The sequence below is a fragment of the Geotrypetes seraphini genome, chromosome 6 (genome assembly GCF_902459505.1).
Source record: "Geotrypetes seraphini chromosome 6, aGeoSer1.1, whole genome shotgun sequence".
NCBI lineage: Eukaryota > Metazoa > Chordata > Amphibia > Gymnophiona > Dermophiidae > Geotrypetes > Geotrypetes seraphini.
This window is the reverse complement of record NC_047089.1, coordinates 252,858,227-252,882,754: the sequence shown is the minus strand read 5'-3', so window position 1 is coordinate 252,882,754 and position 24,528 is coordinate 252,858,227. Positions and strand designations below refer to the sequence as shown.

Sequence of the window (24,528 nt, the reverse complement as noted above, 5' to 3'; positions counted from 1 at the left end):
TAATTTCGGTAAACAGCTGTGATCTACTTTTAAGCTAAGCAGTATAGCAAATCTTTTAACATATATAAACATTTGGGGGCAACTCAATTATAGAAACACAGAAGCATAATGGTAGATAAAAGCCAAATGGCTCATCCAGTCTGCCCGCCTACAATATCTACTATCTCCATTCTCTCCCTAAGAGAGCCCATGGGTCTGTCCCATACCTTTTTGAATTCAGACACAGTCTTGGTCTCCACCACCTCTATTGGGACTACTCAATGCATCTACCACCCTTTCTGTAAAAAAAAGTATTTCCTTAGATTACTCTTGAGCTTATCACCTCTTAACTTCATCCTATGCCCTCTCATTCCTGAGTTTCCTTTCAATTGAAAGAGATTTGCCTTATGTGCATTTATGCCACATAGGTATTTAAACTTCTCTATATCTTCCCTCTTCTGCCTTTCCTCCAAAATATACATATTGAGATCTTTAAGTAGGTACCCACACACCTTATGACAAAGACCACTGACCATTTTAGTAGCCTTCCTTTAGACCAGGGCTGCCCAAGTCCGGTCCTCGAGATCTACTGGCAGGCCAAGTTTTCTGGATATCCACAATGAATATGCATGAGAAAGATTTGCATACCAAGAAGGCAGTGCAGGCAAATCTCTCTCATGCGTATTCATTGCGGATATCCAGAAAACCTAGCCTGCCAGTAGATCTCGAGGACCGGACTTGGGAAGCCCTGCTTTAGACCGATTCCATCCTGTTTATATTTAAATGAGGTCTCACCAGGGTCTTATACAGGGGGCATCAACACGTCTTTTTTCCTACTGGCCAGATCTTTCCCTAGGCACCCCGGCGTTCTTCTAGATTTCGCTGCTGCCTTTTCATCCTGTTTGGCCACCTTTAGGTCATCACATACCCAAGTCCTGTGCCTCTTACAAAGATGCTTCACAGTTGCCTAACACACCTCGGGGTAATTTTTAGGGAAGAAAGTAGAAATTGGCAAAATCTAGCTTAGATAAGAAATAATATCCTACAACTGGTGAAGACTGTATGGGAAGATCATAATGAAACTGGACCAGGCCAAAAGGTCTGAGTTATGCTGAGTCATGCTGAGTCACCTGGAAGATCTTTAAAAAAGTGATCTATTTCCTGTGTACAGCAGTGTACACAGGACTAACTAAATAGAGTAGCAAGGCCAAGCGGTCTCTATATACTCTTGCCTCACAGCTACTCAAATCTGGTCCCTCAAGTTTCATAGGCAGGCTAGATTTTCAGAATATCCACCTCAAAACATGCATAAGACATATTTGCAAGTTTTGCCTCCTTGGCATTGAGTCGCCTGCCTCATCTACCAGGTTCCCCTATTCCCAGCCAGATCTCCCAGCATGCAGTTCTAGCCGATCCAAATACTGGCAATTACCCACTGACTCCAGATATTGTTGCTCCTGAACCACTACCAGCGTACCAATCTACATTTTTCACAGACTTGCACCCTGGATATGCATGAGTGGAAGGGAAATCTACCGCCTCGGACCGCGCTCAAACAAAAGCCAGGCTTTGGAAACTGCCGCTTGTTCCTGAAGGGCAGTGCTAAAGACTCTCTCACAGCTCTTTGACCTTTCCGTACCTTCCACTGATTAAGTTACTCTGAGCAAAGGAACATTCCTGCGCCTGTTACAAGATAGCAGTGCCCTCAAAATAACACACGCTCAACTTTATCTTGCGTCTTGGCTAGAACCCCCTCCGGAAACAGAAATGCACCCATTAGATGCACTGTCTTCCTGGCAGATCCCTACACTTTTGTGTAGCTTTGTGCTATCACATGACCGATTTGTATTCTATATCCCTTTAAAAAGATGCTGAATGGCTAATAGGGCACGGCCTCGATTTCACCCCCTTCCCGGTGAGTTTTATTTTACGCTTAGGGATACGGAATATATTCCCGAAAAGGAAGATCCAGCCCAAACTGCATGTTGCAAAGCAAAACCAACAACTGGGTTGTAAAAATAAAAAAGGAAGTTCTTAACCCATTGCTTTCTGCACACGGAATCGGTCAAAGACCCTGCAAAAGGTCCGCTACGTTATCTCCCGGGGCCCACTTTCAAGCATTAAGAGTGGGCCTCAGAGAAGTGACCTGTCCAAGGTTGGCTCACACCTGCTATATGCCTAAGTTTTGGGGGGGCTTTTATTTTTTTTTTTTTAGCCACCTGCCCTCAACTCAGAATTTATTATTTTTTGAGCAGGCCAACTTGAGCATGAGCGAAGATTAGTTTTGTGGTGGAAAGGGGGTGGGGGGGAGAACAAAGATAGGTCCTGGCAAGCATTTGTACCTATCGATTCTTCAACTCTTCTCCAGACACCCAGGGCTTTGCTTCGGAAAGGAAGTGAAAAAAATATGTGCAAAAAACAGCATGAGCTGGGCTGTTACCTCAATAGAGAGTCTTAAGTGCCTAATTTTAATCAGCTTCCACATGTGCTTCTTTGAAAGGTCACAGACACATAATTTTACAAAAAGGTTAATAAACTACTCGTGTAAACGGATGTAACCCAGACTCTCTCTTTCAGATTTCCTAACGTGTTCCCTTTTCTGTCGCCTCTTGAGGGTTTTTCATCTAGAAACAAAATCAAGGATCATTGTCGCAGAGGGCCAGGTTGTACCCATAAATCTCAAATAAAGTTTTAAAGATGCAACCAAAGAAGAAATGTGTTTATAAAATAACCCCCCCCACACACACACACAAAAGCCTCTTGTAACGGATTACCTAGCAAACTCTGTAGTGCCCCAAACCAGACTGTAACACTAGCCTTGCCTTGAGATCAGACACTGACATAACATCAGGATGAAGCACAAAGACAGATATAGAAAACTATATTTAGGATATGGCTGTTTGGAGAATCAGCCTGTGATGTGCGTTTTTGCCCGTTTCAGACTTTAAAATCACGGCACTATTCTCAGATGCAACATCAGACAGTGTGTTGTGTATGTGACAATTACCACCTATAAAAGATGACGACTCATTTATTACACACTTTCGTACACTCTAAAGTTTGGAAATTGGTGAAGAGAGTATTTCAGCTGAATGGAGCTCATGCACGATTTGCTCTTCTTTTTCCTTGGGGGGGAGTCAGAAGCTTTTCTCTGTCTGCAACAGGCAAGATAAAAACCCTCTGATCCCGGAACGAAAAGCCCAAGGACTCTGGGCTTTCGTTTCTGCCACTGATGAAACGATAGCAAAATCAGCAGCACGCCCCTAAATGGAATCTCTCACGAAAGCCCAGGATGCTCAATGCTGGAAACGCATCAGGGATCCGCCGCTTCCCTGACTCATCTCTTTAGGAACGTCTCATGCAAGCAGACGACCCGGCCAGCTCAGCAAGGGGGGGGAGATCTGCCACTGTTACTCATGTTCCACCGTGCTTCGATCCCCTCACAGTGTAAGGACACTCACTTCGCACCTTATGCTATCCGCATCCCTGCGTCCAATACGTAAGCACTACCGTTTAATTCCAGTTTTTCCATCTCTGCACACCACGATTGGCGTCACGTCGATCCTTCGCCTCTAGCCAAACCGGGCCATGAATCAGCAGCTGGCAGACTGATCCGCTCTTGTTTTTAACAACACAGTACTCTCCTAGGGATGTAAAAAAATTAAAAGCCGGTTGCAGCGTTGGCCGCCAAAAAGGCAAACGAAGATTAAAACCAGGAGTGGAGTGCTGATCGTTCCGGAAGTGTCGTAGAAAACAGCGGGTTAGAAAAAGATGGGGGGCAACTTCCTCCAGACGCTTCTCGCCGTTCAGAAGTGATGGCGCTAGTAATAGTCTTCATAGTTCTTAGGGTTCAGGCAGTACAGGATGGCACCCCCAAAGGAAAAAATCGTGGCACCCCAAGCCAGGCCATAGCCCCAGTTGAACTCGTGGTAGATTTTCAAGGTAACCGTTTCGATGAACTTGATTGGATACAGGACCAGGCTGCACACCTGAAGGACAACTGAAAGGAAATTGAAAGAAAAAAAAAAATGTGAGTACGGACATCGCAGTATTAACAGACTAAATGAACTGACAAAACAAACACGGACTGTTCCAGTTGGTCTCTTGCAAACTCTACAAATTACTCTGGCAACTCATGGATGAATGAACCTCTCATGACTTCTGAGGACCCCAGAACTATTCCTTAAGTCTGGGCGTAGGGGGAAGAGAGAAAATCTGTGATGCTTGTCAGTAACGGCTCAAAGCTTATACACTTCTCCCTCCGTATACATGGGGGTTAGGGGCAGAGCCGGCCCACGAATATTGAAAAACTGCAAATAACTTTTAGGGATGACTCTGACCCGTCCTCGCCTTACCTGGTGGTCTAGTAGTGCAGGAGCGATCTTCCTACGCTCCTGCCCCATGCAGAGCCATTATCAAAAATGGTTGCCGTCGAGATCCCGTTGTAGTCTCGTGAGACCACAGGAACACACGGCAGCCATTTTTGATTATGGCTCTGCATGGGACAGGAACGTAGAAAGATTGCTCCTTCCCTGCGTCACCGCTAGACCACCAGGTAAGGTCCGGGGAGGTCCAGGATGCAGGGGATGGATCGGAGAAAAAAAACAACACACATGGATAACCAAATTTGTGAGCACTAAACCTGCGAATTCAGAGGGGGAAGTGTACTATGCATTAGTGGAAAGGCACAGAGGGAAGAAGAGAAGGGCATGGAAGACAGATGCATATCTGATTACAAATTCATATTCTATGTTTTAACTCAAGTTATTACTTATACGTTGTATTTTCGTATTTTGGTATGTGTGCTTATTTGTATATGTTTCATGTACACTAGAGAATGACATGGTGACAAAATTCATCACCGTTCCTGTCCCTGCGGATAACCGCGGGAAATAAACCCATGTCATTTTCTAGTGTCTATTTCAACCTCAGTCCTTCTACACCAGCATTCTTCAAAGCAAAGCTTGAGGGTCAGTGGTTGTGGCCATTCATACTCTGATTCTTATGGGAGCCAAGGATAATGAAGCCATTGTGACATCACTGATGTGATTGGCTCTTAGGCACTGGTGGAATGAGGCATTATGACATCACAATATCTGCTCTGGATACCAGAGACTGTCATTCTTCAGTGTCTATCTCAACCTCAGTCCTTCTACACCAGCATCCTTCAAAGCAAAGCTTGAGGGTCAGTGGTTGTGGCCATTCATACTCTGATTCTTATGGGAGCCAAGGATAATGAAGCCATTGTGACATCACTGATGTGATTAGCTCTTAGGCACTGGTGGAATGAGGCATTATGACATCACAATATCTGCTCTGGATACCAGAGACTGTCATTCTGTAGTGTCTGTTTCAGCCTCAGTCCTTCTACACCAGCATCCTTCAAAGCAAAGCTTGAGGGTCAGTGGTTGTGGCCATTCATACTCTGATTCTTCCCTCTCTCCTTAAAGAATGACATGAAGATGGTTTCCCGCGGTTATCCGCGGGGACGGGGACGGTGATGAATTTTGTCACCGTCTCATTCTCTAATGTACACTCTAGGCTCCTGAGGCAGGCCGTACAGGCCGAAACTCGTACATGTCGAGCCATCGCACAAATTTTAGTGATTTGATGAATAAAAGTGCACACCAACACCATCTTGGACCTTCGCTGTTTTTACTGGTTCTTGACTTTGCTGTGGAGGTCTTTCGCCTGCTTTTTTTCGCCTCACAGTGGTTAAAGCTACACCCTGAGGTTGTGGGTTGAAACCCACGCTGTCCCTTGTGACCCTTGGGCAAGTCACTTAACCCCTCCCCCATTGCCCCAAGTACATTAGATAGATTGTGAACCCACCAGGACAGATAGAGAAAAATGCTTGAGTACCTGAATAAATTCATGTAAACCGTCCTGAGCTCTCCTGGGAGAACGGTATTGAAAATTGAATAAATAAATAAAAATAAACTGCTACATGGCCCTTTTGAGGTCACTCGTCTGCTGCATACAGATGAATAAGGGCAGGGGTGCAGCGGTGTCTCAGCAGTGGCCGGATTCACACCAGCTGTTTTGTGAACATTTGCTCATGCCCTGTGGGCTGGAAAGAGAAGGGTCACAAGAAGGAACCGATCTTTTCCCCTTTCCTTAGAAGGGAATCCAACACAGCAATTCAAAGGTTCGTCGACCCTGCCACCAGCGACTTAGCAAGGGAGGATCATCGTGCCCAGCATCATCGTGCCACGTGCCCCTCACTATTTCCCGCAGCTTGAATGCACCCCCGCCCACCTCTTTAATCCCCCCTGAACTTTTACCGCCATGGGGGGGGGGGGTTAAATGTTTGCTGGTGTGAGCATCTTCCACCTAATGCTCGTCCTGGCCTTGGCTCCTTTCTGATGTCACATCCTGGCCCCATGACCAGGAAGTGACATCAGAACGGAGCCAAGGACGGCGCCAGCAGCAAGTGGAAGATGATGATCACGCCGGCGAACATTTAAAGAGGAGAGGCGCCGGTGCCCCCCACCCCCACGAAGACAGTGCCCGAGGCAGTCTCCCCTCCCACCCCCTCTCTTTTTACATCGCTGCCTGCCACCCCATTTCCAATATAATAAAATTGCAAAATAAACCCCCCAAAAACCAAACATCCTCAGTCTATACTCTTGAACGGTTTTAATAAAGTTCCCTTTTTACCTTTTGAGAACTTGTTGCCAATATTGAAATCACCAAATCTTTCTCTCACTTATAATCATTGCACATTGAGCGATGCATATTCCAAAATGCATATTCCCAAAAAAATACGACTCGATATCAGCCTTCATCAAACAACTACACTGGTTACCCATCCCATCACGAATAAAATTTAAAACTTCATGCATCTTATACCAAATAATTCACGGGAACTCAGCAGCTCCACTCATCCAGCTCTTCTCAAAGGCTGTTAAGGGTTCTCCCACAGAACCCTTAACAGGATCCTACTAAACCTTCCTTCAACAAAGAATCTCCAATACAAGCAAACCTTTCACTCCACGCTTATCTTCCTAGGAGTGAAAACCTGGAATGACCTCACTGAAACGACCAGAACGGAACCCAACTACACCACATTCCGAAAAACGCTGAAAACCAATCTCTTTGACACTTGAACTTCTCAGATCTTCCCCTGCCCAAATAGTCCCCCTTTCTCTCCTCCCCTTCCCTCTCCGCTCCTCTCTCTGCTCTTTGTAAGTCGCCTTGAGCCTGCTTACGTATGTGCAACGCAGAAATAGAAGATTACATTACATCATCAATAAAGGGGCCTAGGGTCCATCGCAGTAACCATTATCTCTTCCTCTCTCCGAGAGACCCCACGTGTCTATCCCAGGCCCTTTTGAATTCACACACAGTCTCTGTCTCCACCACTTCTTCCAGGGGACTGTTCCACGCATCTACCACCCTTTCTGTAAAAACGTATTTGCTTAGGAACATACGCTGGGTCAGATCAGTGGTCCATCGTGCCCAGCAGTCCGCTCACGCGGCGGCGGCCCTCTGGTCAAAGACCAGCGCCCTGAGACTAGCCCTACCTGAGCACGTTCCGGTTCAGCAGGAGGGTGTTTTCCCCTATGACAGACCCTGGAAGAGCATTCCAGTTTTCTACCACTCTCTGGGTGAAGATTACTCCGGAGCCCGTCACCTCTTAACTTCATCCTAAGCCCTCTCATTCCAGAGCTTCCTTTCAAATGAAAGAGACTCGACTCATGTGCGTTTACACCACGTAGGTATTTCAACGTCTCTATCATATCTCCCCTCAAGTATGCAGATGGAAAACTTTAAAGCCTGTTCCCGTACGCCTTATGAAGAGACCACATAATTTGAGGTTGAGGGGAGGTAGATTCAGGGGCAATGTTAGGAAATTCTACTTTACGGAGAGGGTAGTGGATGCCTGGAATGCGCTCCCGAGAGAGGTGGTGGAGAGTAAAACTGTGACTGAGTTCAAAGAAGCGTGGGATGAACACAGAAGATTTAGAATCAGAAAATAATATTAAAGATTGAACTAGGCCAGTTACTGGGCAGACTTGTACGGTCTGTGTCTGTGTATGGCCGTTTGGTGGAGGATGGGCAGGGGAGGGCTTCAATGGCTGGGAGGGTGTAGATGGGCTGGAGTAAGTCTTAACAGAGATTTCGGCAGTTGGAACCCAAGCATAGTACCGGGTAAAGCTTTGGATTCTCGCCCAGAAATAGCTAAGAAGAAAAAAAAAAAATAATAATAATTTAAATTGAATCAGGTTGGGCAGACTGGATGGACCATTCGGGTCTTTATCTGCCGTCATCTACTATGTTACTATGTTACTATGTTACACACACCGTTTTAGTAGCCTTAGCAAATATCTCATCACAGAACAGCAACAGTTCACCAGGTTAGATTATAACCTCACACATTCAAGTGGCCATAATTTGTGGGGGGGGAGAGGGAGCTCTAAAGGGGGATTTATTTGGATAGAATACACTGTCCCTCCCCACCAGGAAGACTTAGCTCTTCTTAGGGTGAGCTGGAAATGGTCAGAGCTGAAAATATAGTTGAGGGGGGGGAAGAGGCAGGAAGGAGTTAACTGAAGATGTTTTTCATTTTATACAAAATAAGTTCCATCCTGGCACCAGGGAGAGATGTTTAATGCTATTAGACAAACCCAATATGCTTTTATCATCATAATGTCATAATTTTGTATTCATAAACACTGTCATACTGACAGTGATACAGTGCCGTAAACACTGGAGAGAGACAGATGAACACAGGCACGGGAGTCACCTTAAGAAGTGAGTCTGAAAAAACAAGAAATCTCTCAGTGTTTACTGTCAACATTTACATCACTCAATCCTTTGATCCTTTAGGTGTAAGAAACAGACTATTTCTACCATGCGGGAGGCCATCTGTTTCTTCTCCGAGCTGCGCTTTCCACTCTTTGCCATAGACTAAAGCTAGGACGCTAACCCCAGAGGAGGGGGAAGTGCCGGTGTCACTGCTCAATAGCGACACCCAGTGGCTGGATTCATGGTTCTGGAAGGAGCCCTCCCCCATACATGTGCCCCAGCCCAGGACCACGGCAGCAGTGACCACACTGGCAGGCAGGAGTACCAAACTGCGATAACGTGGGCCATTTATTGCTGTTGACGGTCCACAGTAATCTAACAAATGATTTCGGTGGCAAATATTGCAGTTATGAAATCATTAAACACAAAAACACTTAACTACATTTCCCTGAAGAGTAGTTAAGCTTCTGGCAGCTTTGGTTGTGTATTTGCACAACATGTAATATTTAACTGTATTCACAGGTACTAATCTGATTTACATAACACTGCTACTCATTGTCTACATGGCATATCTACCATGGAATATCAACATATAATCAGAGCATGGTGTGCTATTCATAGAACGGTGACGGGACAAAAGCGCGCGAGACTTCGGCGCGCCTAAAAAGTTACTTTTAAAGAGCTCCGACGGGGGGGGGGAACCCCCCTCCAGTTTACTTCAGACTCTTTGCGCTGCCGTTGGGGGGGGTTCAACCCCCCACTTTATAGAGAAAACGTAACTTTTTCCTTAAAAAATCGGGAAAAAGTTAAGTTTACTCTATAACGGAGGGTTCCAACCCCCCTCCCCCAACGGCAGCGCCAAGAGTATGAAGTAAACTGGAGGGGTTCCCCACTCACACCCCGCGTCAGAGCTCTTTAAAAGTAACTTTTTAGGCGGTGCGCAGTCTTGCGCCGATTTGTCTGTGCTGCAATGGCGGCGCGCGAATGACTGAAACAACAGAACATGTGTTAAGCTGCCCTTTTAAATGCATCTGAAGCCCATTATTCCTCAAAAAAGAAAATAGGGTTAATTCCCACACCTAATGTTCAAACCTCTTAATACACTGTAGTTCAACCCGCCTACCGTAGGTCTTTCTAATGTTTTATGTTTTGTTGATGCCCCAATTTCATAAGTGTAAATCGCTTTGAAATATGACATTGCAATGTAATCAAATCTCTTATAATAAAACCCTAAGCGGCGCATGCGTATTCTTAGCGGCGTGCTTCCATGATCCGTAGGTCCGAGGCCGGCAAGAGTGCGCATGAGCGCTTACTAAGGCCCCACACGCGGCAGAGAAATGTTAAAACGTGGCACTCCCTTGCTCTCCAGCAATGGCATTCTCTGCAGTTTGTCGTCGTCGCTTCCCACTCCCCACCCCGGCGCACCTGAACCTCTGTTGACCCTCCCATCCAACCCTCCCACCGCTGAGTCCGGCAATGAGAGGTTCCCTCAACAGGAAGCGTCGGGTTCAATTCAAATGCTCCCGGCAGGTCAGGAGGGGGCGGAGCAGGCTCGCACACCCGGCGGGGACAGGGCAGGAACGAGACTCCCTGCAGGAGCCGGCCCGATGGCTGGAGATCACCGGACTGGACAGGGGGAGCAGGTAAGTGGGGTGCTGCAGTACAGGAGGAGCAGGGAAGAGGTGGTGCTGGACAGGGGGGGAGGTAACAGGAGGAAGGCCTACTGCTAGACAGGGGTAGTAGGGAAGAGGTGCTGCTAGACGGGGGAAGGAGATAACAGGAAGGGAGGCCTACTGCTGGATAGGGGAAGCAGGGAAGAGGTGCTGCTAGACCGGGTGGGGGGGGGGAGGTAAAAGGAAGGGAGAAGACTTACTGCTGGACAGGGGGAGACATAAAAAGAAGGGAGAAGAGCTCCTGCTGCACAGGGGGAACAGGGAAGTGGTGGTGGTGGACAGCCGAGGAAAGAGAGAGACAGAAAGTGGCCAAGGAGAGAAAAAGAAAGACAGACAGACACACACATATTCTAGCACCCGTTAATGCAACGGGCTTAAAGACTAGTTTTTAAATAAACTTGAAGTTGAGGAGTGGTCTAGTGTAGGGTTACCAGATGTCCGGGAAAACCCAGATGGACTTCCAAAACCTGGCAGGAAAACCTGAAGCCGAGGGCCGCGTCTGAAGGGCCTCCAAAAATGTGCAGATACAACGCGAAGCATCGCGTCACATCTGCGCATGCCTGGAGGCCCTCCAGACATGGTCCCGAGCTCGGGGAAGAAGATACAAGAGTCATGTGGGGGATGGGGCTGTGGGCAGAACAGGGTGTGACTGGGGCCAGAAAGGGGCGGGGCCTTCTGTCTCTTTTATTCTTAACAAAGAAATCTGGTAACCCTAGTCTAGTGGTTTGTGCAAAGGGGTAACATTGAAGAATCTTGTTCTCTGAGATCTTAGGCAAGTCATTTAACCCCCCCCCCCCCCCCCCAACACTGCTCAAGTACAAAATTACAGTAGATTGTAAAACCTCTGAGGACAAAGAAATAACTCAGGGTCCTTGAATGTAACTTACCATGACAAAGCTGCAAGCTAAATCTAAAAGATTAACCCCCCTCTTTTGCTAAGGTGCATTATGCTTTTTAGTGTGCGATAAATATTGCAGAGCCTGATAGGGGAAAGAGGGATGGGTGCAGAGCCTGACAGGGGAGGGAGCGAAGGAAGAAGGATGGGTGCACAGCCTGATAGGGAAGGGAAGGAGGGAAGGGGGCTGGGTGCACAGCCTGACAGGGGAGGGAATGAAGGAGGGTGGGTGCAGAGCCTGACAGGGCAGGGCACTTGAATACTAAGCCGTCCTACTTATATTCGAGTCAACCATTTTCCTCCTTTTTTGGATCGACTTATATTCGAGTATATAAGGTAAATGATCAGAAAATGAAGCAAGATAATTTTTAAAAATCCACCTGTATCGTTCCATGGTGCAACCTCACCTGGAGTATTACGTTCAATTCTGTTCTCTTTATCTCAATAAATATATAGTGGAACTAGGAAAGGTTCAAAGAAGAGCGACCAAGATAGTAAAGGGGATGGAACTCCTCTCGTATGAGGAAGAGTATAGAACTCTTCAGCTTGGAAAAGAGATGGCTCAGGGAAGATATGATTGAAGTCTACAAAATCCTGAGTGGAGTAGAACGGGTACAAGTGGATCAATTTTTCACTCTGTCAAAAATTACAAAGATTAGGGGACACTCAATGAAGTTACAGGAAATACTTTTAAAACCAATAGGAGGAAATATGTTTTCACTCAGAGAATAGTTAAGCTCTGGAACGCATTGCCATAGGTTGTGGCAAGAGCGAATAGCGTTGGTTTTAAGAGAGGTTTGGACAATTTCCTGGAGGAAAAGTCCATACTCTGCTTTTGAAAAAGACTTGAGGGAAGCCACTGCTTGCCCTGGATCAGTAGTATGGAATGTTGTTATGCTCTGGGGTTCTGGAATCTTGCTATTCTTTGGGGATTCCGCATGGAATGCTGCTGCTCTTTGGGGTTCCAGAATCTTGTTACTTTTTGGGTTCCGGAATCTTGCTATTCTTTGAGATTCTGAATGGAATGTTGCTACTCCTTGGGTTTTGGCCAGGTACTAGGGACCTGGATTGGCCACCGTGAGAATAGGCTACTGGGCTTGATGGACCATTGGTCTGACCTAGTAAGGCTATTTTTATGGAACCCTGGACTTGACTGGCCCTGTGGCTGAAGGCCATAAGAAGGCAAAGGATATTTAAATTCAGGTTTCCTGTCCGAGTGACAGCATAGGAGAAGGAATCTCTGTTGTGTATGCAAAAGTGTGGGTCTCAGAGACGACCTCCCTTCAGTTCCTGTGACCGGGAGGGTATGTACAATATCTGGGAGTGTTGTATTTGTGTAAGATTTAAACACAGGAAAACAAAAATAGGAAAAAACAAAACACAAAGAAGCTGATTGCTTTGATAGGTTCTGCACCCAATGCATTCTATAATAAATTTGGTTGCAAAGGAATAACCTTCTGACCATCATTTTTCTTGATTTATCAAACACTTATTACACATTTCCATTTTCACAGACTGCTACAATCGTACAAAACCATTACGTAAACGGAACCAGCATGCAGAAATCAAGTAAAAATGGTCACGAAGCCTTTTGTCCATCACAATTAGCCTGAACAGCCATGTTTCCAGCATTCTCTTAAATATTTAGCAAATCACACAGGAACCACAGCAAGGAATGGTTTCGCCTTTGCAGTCTTACATTGACCTTGTTCAGCCCTAAAATCCTAAACCCTGATAAGGCTGGGACTGCTTAATAGTGGAGGTATGGAAAAGCCTGGAACAGGTTGTTTAGGACAACATTCCTCAACACGCAGTACACGGAACCTTGGGGGTTCGCGGCCTGGCTCCTGCTAGGGATCCCTCCCTGTCTCTCACCGCCAGGGATCCTTCCCCTGTCTCCCACCGCCAGGGATCCCTCCCCTGTCTCCCACCGCCAGGGATCCCTCCCCTGTCTCCCACCACTAGGGATCCCTCCCCTGTCTCCCACCACCATGGATCCCTCCCTGTCTCCCACCACCATGGATCCCTCCGTGTCTCCCACCACCAGGGATCCCTCCACTGTCTCCCACCACTAGGGATCCCTCCCCTGTCTCCCACCACCATGGATCCCTCCGTGTCTCCCACCACCAGGGATCTTTCCTTGTCTCCCACCACCAGAGATCCCTCCCTGTCTCCCACCACCAGGGATCCTTCCTTGTCTCCCACCACCAGAGATCCCTCCCTGTCTCCCACTACCAGGGATCCCTCCCTGCCACCGAGGATCCTTCCCTGCCTCCCTGTCTGCCGCCCCCCCCCCCACGAAGCTGACCCTGCCACCAACTCAGAACTGACATGCTCCATCCCCCTCCAGCAGCAACTCCGCATAGGGATGCAGCGACATGCTGCCGGCCCACAAGCCTTCCCCCAACAACAATTCTGACATCAGAGAGAAGGTTCCAGGCCAGCCAATCATTGCCTGGCTAGCCCGGAACCTTCTCTCCAATGTCAGGATTGATGTCGGGGGGGAAGGCTTGTGAGCTGGACCGTGTGCAGTGTGTGAGTTGCTACACGCGCCGTTGTGACCCGGCCCTGCGTGGAGTTGCTGCTGGGGGGGGGGGGGGAATGAAGTGTGTTGGCTTCTGTAGTATCTCAAAGTACATCCTAGCATCCATTGTGCCATCAACAAAGTGTAAAATCCAACACCACTTGACACTATGAATCCGTGCCCAAATCCTCTTGCGTTGTAACCCAAAAGGGCGTGTGGCTATTGGAGAGGCATTGCAAAGAATTCGGAGGCTGTGCACCAGGACTTACACTAGATTAAGTCCTCGCGCCCAAAGCTGGGTACTGGAATACATGCTAAGCACTGTTCTATAAAGAGGTCTCTGCCGGGAGTGTGAATTTTTCTAGGTGTCTACTTTTCAGACCCATGTCTGCAATTCTTCCTATATTTGTAAACAGCCTCTTCCCCAGAGAATGTAAAAACATAAGACTTGCCATATTGGGACAGACCGAAGATCCATCAAGCCCTGTGTCCTATGTCCAACAATGGCCAACCCAGGTCCCAAGTACCTTGAAGAACCCAAAGAGAATAAGATTCCAGAGCTGAGATTATGATGTCATAATGCCTCATTCCACCAATGCCTGAGAGCCAACCTCAGCAGTGATGTCACAATGGCCCACATAAGAGCTGCCATACTGAGACAGACCGAAGGTCCATCAAGCCCAGTGTCCTGTTTCCAACAGTGGCCAACCCAGGTCCCAAGTACCTTGAAGAACCCAAAGAGTAGCAACATTCCAGAGCTGAGATTGTGATGTCATAATGCCTCATTCCATCAATGCCTAAGAGCCAACCTCATCAGTGATGTCACAATTGCTCACATAAGAATTGCCATACTGGGACAGACCACAGGTTAATCAAGCCCAATATCCTGTTTCCAACAGTGGCCAACCCGGGTCACAGGTACCTGGCAAGATCCCAAAGAGAAAAACAGATTTTATGTTGCTTATCCTAGGAATAAGCAGTGGATTTCCCCATCTCAATAATGGTCTATGGACTTCTCTTTTAGGAAATTATCCAAACCTTTTTTAAACCATGCTAAGCTAACTGGATTTCACTAAATTCTCAGGCAACGAATTCCAGAATTTTAATTACATGTTGAGTGAAGAAATATTTTCTCCGGTTTGTTTTAAATCTACTACTTAGTAGCTTCATCGCATGTCCCATAGAAGCTATACCACGGCCAATCTGTAAGTGAAGAAAAACAGTCTGCATTGAAGATCTGGAACTTCTGTTGTCCTTTCTACAGAAGTGTTGCTCACAGTACCTGTGAAGGACTAGCCAAAAGGTAAGGGAGGCCTGAGAACCAGAGGAATTAGGCTCCATTCCCCCTGCAGCTCACTGTGACCTTGGGCAAGTCACTTAACCCTCCTTTCCACCAGGTACAAAATAAGAACGTGTATATCAAGGGTGCCCAATAGGTTGATCGCGATTGACCGGTAGATCGCCAAGGCAAAGTGAGTCGATCGCGAATCCCATCCCGGGCTCCGTGATAGGCTCGCATTGCCTTCAAAGTCTACCAGCCGATCAGCCTTCCGCTCCCCGACTGTCTGGTGAAGACAGCTTCCCTCCCTTCCACTCACTCACTGCCCTCTTGCCCACAAGCGAACTGAACTCAGGCTGCGAGGCTCCAACACTGCGTGCGCTGGCTTCCCTTCTCCGAAACAGAAGTTATGTCATTCCTGTTTCAGAAGAGAAGGGAAGCCGGCGCATGCAGTGTTAGAGCCCGCTCCCCGCCTGGGTTCAGTTCCTCTAACAACATGTGCTCCGAAACAGGAATGGTGCACCCTGCAAACTCCAGCCTTGGGGCGCAACACTTGGTAGCTGGCTGCAGCCTCAGACGTGTTCTGCACTGCCACAGCAGCAAGTATCTGGACTGCCGAAGGAGCAGGGGCAGGAAGCAGCAGCCATGCTCTGCGCATCGCCTTCCCTCCCTGTGGAAAGTTTCCGCTCATGTCATCTCCCGAGGAGAGCACCGCCGAACATAAATGGGTGAGTGCCGTTCTTCCCACATATTTTTCTGTCACCCTCTCCCGCTCCAGCATCTCCAGAGCCAGAGAAGGCAAGTGGCTGTGTCCCGTTCCTTCACTGGGGCTTCTCCAGAAGGCAGGGCAAGTAGGGATTAAAAATAAAACAAAAAATATTATAATGCATCTATATTACTTGGCCACTAGCCGGCAAGTCTGAGAGGTCCAAACCGGACATTGTAACGTGTGGGGTGATGCCACCCTTTACCTCCAGCCTGGCTACCAAACATGGAGCCAGCAGCAGAAGCACAGTAAGTGCCACGGGCTTCCGAGAGAAGGGAAGGAAAAGAGAAACCAGATCATGGAAGGAGAGAGAAGGGAAGGAGACAGATGCCAGACCAGGGGCAAGGAAGGAGAGAAAATGCCAGATAATGGAGGGGGGGAGGGAGAGATAGAAGAGAAGGAGAGCAGAAAGATGCCAGGGCATGGGGGGAGGGAAGGGAAATTAAGGAGACAGATGCCAGACCAGAGAGAAAGGAAGGAAAGGAGATGCCAGAGCATGGCAGGGGAGGAAGAGATAGAAGGAAAGGAGAGAGATGCTAGGCCATGGGGTTGAATAGGAAGGAAAGGAGGCATGAAGAGAGAGAGAAAGAAAGGGCAGGGAGAGAGGAAGAAAAAGTTTTCGGGAGGGAATGATGTCTGGAGGAGAGGAAGCATATAGGCTGAACGAAGGGAAGAAATATTGGATGCAGTCAGAAGAAGAAAGTGCAACCAGAGACTCATTAAATTACCAGACAACAAAGGTAGAAAAAATGATTTTATTTTCAATTTATTGATCAAAATGTGTCCGTTTTGAAAATTTATATCTGCACTATGGCCCCCTTTTACTAAACCGCAATAGTGTTTTTTAGCACAGGGAGCCTATAAGCGTTGAGAGCAGAGCGGGGCATTTAGCACAGCTCCCAGCACTAAAAACTTCTATCGTGGTTTAGTAAAAAGGGAGGGGGGTAATTTGTCTATTTTTGTATAGTTGTTACTGAGGTGACAGTGCATAGAGTCATCTGCCTTGACCTCTTTGAAAAAAAACCCGGAATATAAATAATGAACATTTTCTCTGCGTACAGTGTGCTTTGTGTTTGTTTAAAAAATTTTATTGTTGGTAGATCATTTTGACTTGGTCATTTTAAAAGTAGCTCGCAAGCCCAAAAAGTGTGGGCACCCCTGGTGTATATAATATGTAAACCACTTTGATTTATAACCACAGGAAGGTGGTATATAAAATCCCATCCCCTTTCCTAAAATATTACTTTCCAATACCAGAACATCTTTGTTTTGTACTGGAAAAGTGACCCTCACAGCTTTGCGCTGCTGGACAGATTTGTCATCATTCTTCTGCTTTGATGAGGTTCATCTGTTCTCAGCAGAAGCAGCAGGGGGCAGTAAAAGACTTTGTTACACATTCCAGCTGTGGGTCACCTAACCCCCACCCCCACCCATTGATTCACATCCATGTAAATTGGTTTTCCTAAAGACTGGGACAGCTCAGCAGCTCTCCGTTACCAGCTATCGGACGGGATCAGAGCGTACTGCTGGTTATTACACAGATATGATTGGCAAGTTTAAAGGCAGCGTGTCTTTCAGTAGGAAAAATACAATCTATTACTGGCCAAGATTAAAAACCACTAGAATGCAAAAGACGAGCTTTTCCAACATTTGTTGCGGGCATCATTCAAGCTTTTGGCCTCTGCTTTTATTTCTGCAGAATGGTTTACTGCGACTGCTCCATCCGCCTGAATAAACTGCTGTGTCGAAGTGCTTTGAAAACTAAAACGGAGCATAAATCTACATCCCCAGACCATAAAAAGCCCTGGCCATGTGATGGGTGTTAAATTAATAACTGTGTTATGAATGCCACAGTGAAATTGATTTTTCTTCCGGTACTGGCATAGAAATAAAGACCCCCTGAATGTAATCCTGTTTACTGCATGCGTTGCATTACTGCTAGGAGAAAGCGTCATGAATTTTGTTTGCCTGTCTCAAGCCGCTGAAGGAAAATGATAAAACATCAGACTGAACTTCCAGAAAACATGGCTTATATTAACTCTGGCAAACTCATCTATATTTTCCCTGCAGATTCTCTTGGAATGTCATCTTAGTTAACGGCTGAATTTCCAGAGGATTAATTGGCTGTTTTTATATGCTTGACAATTAATGAGTAACATAAAAAAATCCCCAATTCTTAGTCAACAATAAATCGGTGTGCCACACAAATGCTTCTAGTTGGCAGTATGCGTCTTCCCTATTCATAACATTTTAATATCATTCTAGGGGTAAAGTTTTCTACTTGCCTGCTGCAAACAGCATGACTGCAACCGGTCTGTAGAAGCGTCGACGGGATCCCACGCAGATGGAGATCAGGCCAACGAGGAACGCAATGAGAATGATGGCTGTACCACCCAGGAGTAAAGCCAGAGTAGCAATCTGCCAGTCTGTGGAAAGATAAAGAGAATGGTAGAGACACAGGAAGAGATCGTGGACAATATAGTGTCACAGCAGAACTACCGAGTCGTCCATCACCGTGGAGGCGGGAAAAGGGCATGCTGTTATATAGATGGGTAGCCCCTCTTTTCTACCCGGATGCTGGGACCAGCTTATCAGCTGGAGTCCTGCAACAAGAATATACCACATACTCCTTGCACCCCTCCAAATAAGATTGAACAATTTGGTGGCGCCTAGGTACCATATAAAGAATGTTTTCCTTATATGGTATCTAAGCCCCTCCCAGTGCATTCCAGGATGCACTGGGGCATTGCCATTTTGACGAGGCAGGAGAGAGTAGGCCTGTCTCCGACCAAAGGTATGCAGGGAGGGATTTCACTAGACCACCAGGGTAATATGTTTACCAAGGAGGTTGGGCCTGCTGGACCATAAGGGTATTTTAATTTTAAGGGTGTCTGGAATTAACACGGAAAGAGATTCTGAACATGCTTCCCCCCCCCCTCAAAGCGGTACACCATTGAAACGCGCAGGACATTGGTGCGCCGACAATCCCGCCCCAACATTTGCATGCAGGACAAATGTGCGCTGCCACTTCTGCCGGTTTGAGGCCTTTCTGTTTCCATTCTGAGGGGGGGGGAACCCCCCTACTACACTTAAAACCCCTCACGCTCCCCTCCCAGTACACTGAAAACTCCCGTTCTCTTTCCTGCTTTCGGTCTTGGGGAGTTTTCAACGTAGCGGGAGCGCGAGAAGTCGTAAGTGAAGTGGGGGGGTTACCCTCCCCCCCCGCCAGAGCACACAGGGGAAGGCCTGAAAGCGGCGTTGCACATTTATCCTGCACGCAAATGTCAGGGCGGGATGGTTGGCGTGCCAATGTCTGGCGCGCTTTTGACGGGTCACCCCAGAAGCAGCTCAGGGTGCCTTAGTCAGGTACAGTAGGTAATTTCGTGTTGTACATGAGGCAGTGGAGGGTCAAACCAGTTGCCCAAGATCACAAGGAAAGAGACGAGAATTTAAACCTGGTTCTCCACTCTCTGCTCTATTAGACTATTGCTGAACTCAAGACAATGCTTTGCCTGTGCCAGGGACGTAGCTAGCCTCCCCCCAAAAAATAAAACTCCAGGGTGGGGGGAGTAAGGGACACATTCCCTCCCTCCTACTTTTACTGGCAAGGAAACTCTACCAGCCAAACACACTGCCTGCAGTACAGGAAGACGTTGGCGATATGCCACCAGCCAGACACTACTAATACCATGATTTCTATAGCGCTACCAGACGCATGCAGCGCTGTACAGAAAGTCACAAAGAAGAAGACAGTCCCTGCTCTAAAGAGCTTACAATCTAAACAGATAAGACAGACAAACTGGATGTCATGGATACAGTTATGGGGAACGGTTAATCTGCTGGATGGGTTGGAAGGCAGTGGGGAGTAGGGTTATGGATTATCAAAAAGGTGGGTTTACAGTCTGCTTTTAATCAAGGTAAGGGAAGGGGCTTGGCGGACTAACTCAGGTACTTTATTCCAGGCATAGGGGGCAGCTAGATGAAAGGAACAAAGTCTGGAATTGGCAGTGGAGGAGAAGGGTAACGTTAAGAGTGACTTATCTGAGGAACGGAGTTCTCTGGGAGGTGTAGAAGGAGAGAGAAGTGAGGAGAGATATTGGGGGGCAGCAGAATGAACCCACTTGTAGGTCAGGAATAGGAGCTTGAACTGTATGCGATGGGGTTAGGGAGCCAGTGAAGTGACTTAAGGAGAGGGGTGACACGAGCGTAGTGAGGTTGGTAAAAATTGTGCAACAGAGTTTTACACCAGGGCTCTCTGAGCATGCTCAGTTCTCGTGGGAACTGAGTCCGCGTTGGCGGCCGGAGGCACACCGCTGACTTCTGCTCTTCAGCAGCTTGAGGATGAGAGCAGCAGCTCGGCAACAAATGTCATAGAAATGTGAAAATAAAACTGTCGCCATCCACTCTTGAAACGTGAAAAGCCAACCCAGATGATGGGCACATTGCACTTTTCTGGAAGCTGGATGTATTTATATATGGATGGTCAGTGGCGTCATAAGGGGGGGGGGGCGGTCCACCCAGGTACCATATTGATGGGGGCGCCAGCTCCCCTCGTCCGCTCCCCCCCACCCTTCCCTCTAGTTGCTCATCGCCACAACGTGTTCCTCGCGACTGCGTCAGCTCTCCTGCCGACGTTACTTCCGGGGGCCAGGCATAGGAAGTTACATCAGAGGGAGAGCCGTTGGGGGTCACGAGGAGCACATTGAAGTAGTTACTTGTGATCATGAACAACATAAAAGGTACGGGGGGAAGGGAAGGGGGAATCAGGGGGTGCCTCCGCCCGGCCCCCTCTCACCCTTCAATACTCCACTGTGGATGGTTACCCAGTTATTACACTAAAAATACTGCCACTAACTGAGCTATGGCCAGTTCTGCCCCACCCCCTCTCCCCCGACTACATTTCATTCCCAAATTAGCTTTTGAACTTCTTCAAAGCTTTTCCTACTCAAGTCACTCCCATCTCGATACATTCTTACTCTCAGTTGTATCTTAGTATTCACAATAAGGCACCGAGGCATTAGATGGATAGCGTTCTGACATTATGAACCGCAGTGTATGTTGCGTTCGGCGGCTCACGCGGCTAGCTGTGTCTAGAAGTAGCATGTTTTCATACGTGGGTCCTCAGGAGCGGAATAAGCTCCCGGGATATTTACGGTAGCAAACAAATTGGAGTAGTTTCGAGAAAATGTTGAAGAAACATCTTTTACAGTGGTCAATCCAGGTCCCTAGTACCTGGCCAAAACCCAAGGAGTAGCAATATTTCATGCTATCAATACAGGGCAAGCAGTGGCATTCCCCGTGTCTTTCTCAATAACAGACTATGGACTTTTCCTCCAGGAACTTGTCCAAACCTTTCTTAAAACCAGCTACGCTATCTGTTCTTACCACAACCTCTGGCAATGCGATCCAGAGCTTAACTATTCTCTGAGTAAAAAAATATTTCTTCCTATTGGTTTTAAAAATAATTTCTCTGTCCCCTAGTCTTTGTAATTTTTGATGGAGTGAAAAATCGATCCACTTGTACCCGTTCTACTCCACTCAGGATTTTGTAGACTTCAATCATATCTCCCCTCAGCCGTCTCTTTCCCAAGCTGAAGAGCACTAACCATTTTAGTCTTTCCTCATACGAGAGGAGATCCTTCCCCTTTACCATCTTGGTCGCTCTTCTTTGAACCTTTTCTAGCGTCACTATATCTTTCTTGAGATAAGGAGACCAGAATTGAACACAATACTCCAGGTGAGGTCACACATGGAGCGATACAGGGACATTATAACATTCTTAGTCTTGGTAACTATCATTAAAAAAATAATTCCTAGCATCCTATTTGCCTTTTTGGCCGCCGCCACACATTGGGCGGAAGATTTCATCGTATTGTCTACAGTGACACCCAGATTCTTTTCATTGTGACCCGCCTTGGGAAAGGCGGGGTATAAATAAATAAATACAAAATGTTAGCACAGAAGGTGCTAATCATCACACACTCACCCCCCCCTCCCCACACACACAAGCAGGCGACAGTTTGATAGAAGAAAATCATGACCACAGCACAGAAAGCTGAAGAGCTGATCTTCGGCGACCCACATAAGCATCACACTGATACATAAAGCGTGAGCACAGCACAAACAACTGAAAAGGTCCGACGCGGGAGCTTCTTAATTCAGCGGCTGTGGCCATGAGTCTGCTCTAAGGCACAGATGTCTATGAAAGCGACAGAAGCAAAGGCAGGAAAGCTAACACGACGTTTTAAAGACTTTTACTGGTCCTGCAGCTTTAAGATCTGAATTCAAGATGTTCTGCTCCTCTCCCCAAATAAGCTCCCCGCACTCTTCTTGTGCCGGTAGTATCTGGCACACGAGCACCTCTGGAAATTCTTGGGCGCAGGGGCGGAGAGTTTATTAGGCAGGATCGTTCAGTTGCAAAGTAGCGCAGCCGCCTCACCCAGAAAGGAAAGTTCTGGTATCGTAGCCAGCCCCAAACATTTCAGCAAGATTCAGAATATAGAATGACATGGTGACAAAATTCATCACCGTTCCCATCCCCGCGGATAACCGCGGTAATCCATCTTCATGTCATTCTTTAAGGCGAGAGGGAAGAATCAGAGTATGAATGGCCACAACCACTGACCCGCAAGCTTTGCTTTGAAGAATGCTGGAATAGAAGGACTGAGGTTGAAATAGACACTAGAAAATGACATGGGATTATTTCCCGCGGTTATCCGCGGGGACGGGAACGGTGATGAATTTTGTCACCGTGTCATTCTCTAATTCAGAATTTAAAGGGATGCAAGATAAATTCATGAAAGCAAAAAGAGTGAGACGAGTAGAAAAACTGTTCCATATTCAAAAATTGCTTTTATCACTATGGGAATTCCCCACCTCCATCCCAAGCACTTAAAATCTGTTTCGTCCTACAAAAATCAGATCATTTTTTTTTTGCACCGTAAGGAAAAGTACCAGTGCTGGCTTTTTACACTCCCGGCTGAATCCTGCATGAGTAAGAAATCTATGAAGCTCTCATCTAATGAGTCAGCAAGGCCCAGTAGGAGCCTGGTTTCCTTTCGAAATATGCAAGCCCCATCAGGTAGGTGTGCTCCTCCCCCTTTCTCAGGCCCCGCCTACTCCCCCTCCACACATTTTTATTCCGTCTGGTCCAGCTCCACCAGAGACACGAAAGAGAAGCCGTTTTATTTGTACAGGAAGCAGGTTAAACAGCAAGAGTTTGCTTCTGTAAGAAAGATCACTGTCAAGACAAAAACGTGAAACCGCTTGCAAGGCCGATTACAAATACAGTGGTACCTTGGATTACGAGCATAATCCGTTCCAAGAGCATGCTCGTAATCCAAAATGCTCGTTTATCAAAGCGAGTTTCCCCATAGGAAATAATGGAAACTCGCTTTGATAGGTTCCCCCCCCCGAGGTCAGCAGCGCTGCTCCCCCCCCCACGAGAACCGGCATTGCTCCCCCCGAAGGCCCCCCCGTGATCCGCAACCCCCCGCTGCCATCGGGCACCCCCCCTGCCGTCATCGGGCACCCCCCCGCCGCCATCAGGCACCCCCCCCCACCGCGACCTGAGGTCCCCCCAACCCACCCGAACCCTCTTCTTACTTTTCTGTAGTTCGACGTGAACTCTCAGGCCTGCACAGGAAGCAGATATTCAGGCACCGGCACCACGCACAGGACATGCTGGTGCCGGTGCCGCTGCGGAGGCTACAGAAAAGTAAGAAGAGGGTTCGAGTGGGTTGGGGGGGACCTCAGGTCGCGGCGGGGGGGGTGCCTGATCAAGGGGGGAAGGGTGCCGGTTCGCAGGGGGGGGGCGCTCGCAAATCGAAGCGCGCTCGGTTTCCGAGGCACCGGTTTTGCGAATGTTTTGCTCGTCTTGCAAAACACTTGCAAACCGGTGCACTCATAAACCGAGGTACCACTGTACACCCAGAATGGCACATATTTCACCTGCCTTGAAACAGCTTCAGTGGCTTCCAATAAGACAAGAGAGCACAGCACAAGTAGCCCATCGGGTTTAGTGGTGCATTGTGGGAGCTATATGAACTAGGCAGGCCATTAAAGATCGGAAGGAGGGATGAGATTAACGCAGTAAAGGAAAAGGGAGTGCGTTAGGTGACCTCTAAATTGAAAATGTTCTCCATCGCGGGTGAACATCTGTGGAACAGTCTACCCGGTCACCGGAGATTAATTGTATCGCATTGTGTGTTTATTATTCGCCTTATACAAAGCGAAATAATAATAATAAATAATAATAATAACAACTTTATTTTTGTATACCGCCATACCCCGAAGAGTTCTAGGCGGTTCACATTAGTTAAACAGAGATTACAAGTGGTTACATATCCAATTGATCATAGAGTTGCGAATCGCAAGGAGAGTAGGGGGGAGAGGAGGGAGACGGGGAGGGGAGTAGATCCGAAGGGGGGGGAGGAGGAGAATGGAAAAGGGGCATTAAGGGCCTAATAATAAATCTCATTGCAGACGTAAAACCATAACATAAAAACATACAACGATAAACAGCAATTAAACATCAATGTTCATAGCATGCATTCTCATAGATTCTTCAACCATATTTCAATTTTGCAACCTTTTAAATGTTTTCAACTTCCCCATGTCGCTGTATATATTGTGGAAGCCTGTTCCATTCCTCTGGACCAA

The 24,528-nt window shown here is 47.3% G+C and overlaps 1 protein-coding gene across 1 annotated transcript in view; it reads right to left on the bottom strand.

The window, feature by feature from the left end:
• Positions 1-2,135: 2,135 nt before the first annotated feature.
• TMEM47 (transmembrane protein 47) overlaps positions 2,136-24,528 on the bottom strand; it is a 45,377-nt gene continuing 22,984 nt past the window's right edge. Inside the window, exons 2-3 of the mRNA XM_033950174.1 lie at positions 18,153-18,293; positions 2,136-3,979 (exon numbers count right to left, since the gene is read on the bottom strand). Coding sequence (XP_033806065.1) covers positions 3,801-3,979; positions 18,153-18,293 — 320 coding nt within the window. The 3' untranslated portion in view covers positions 2,136-3,800. The remainder of the gene's footprint in view (positions 3,980-18,152; positions 18,294-24,528) is intronic.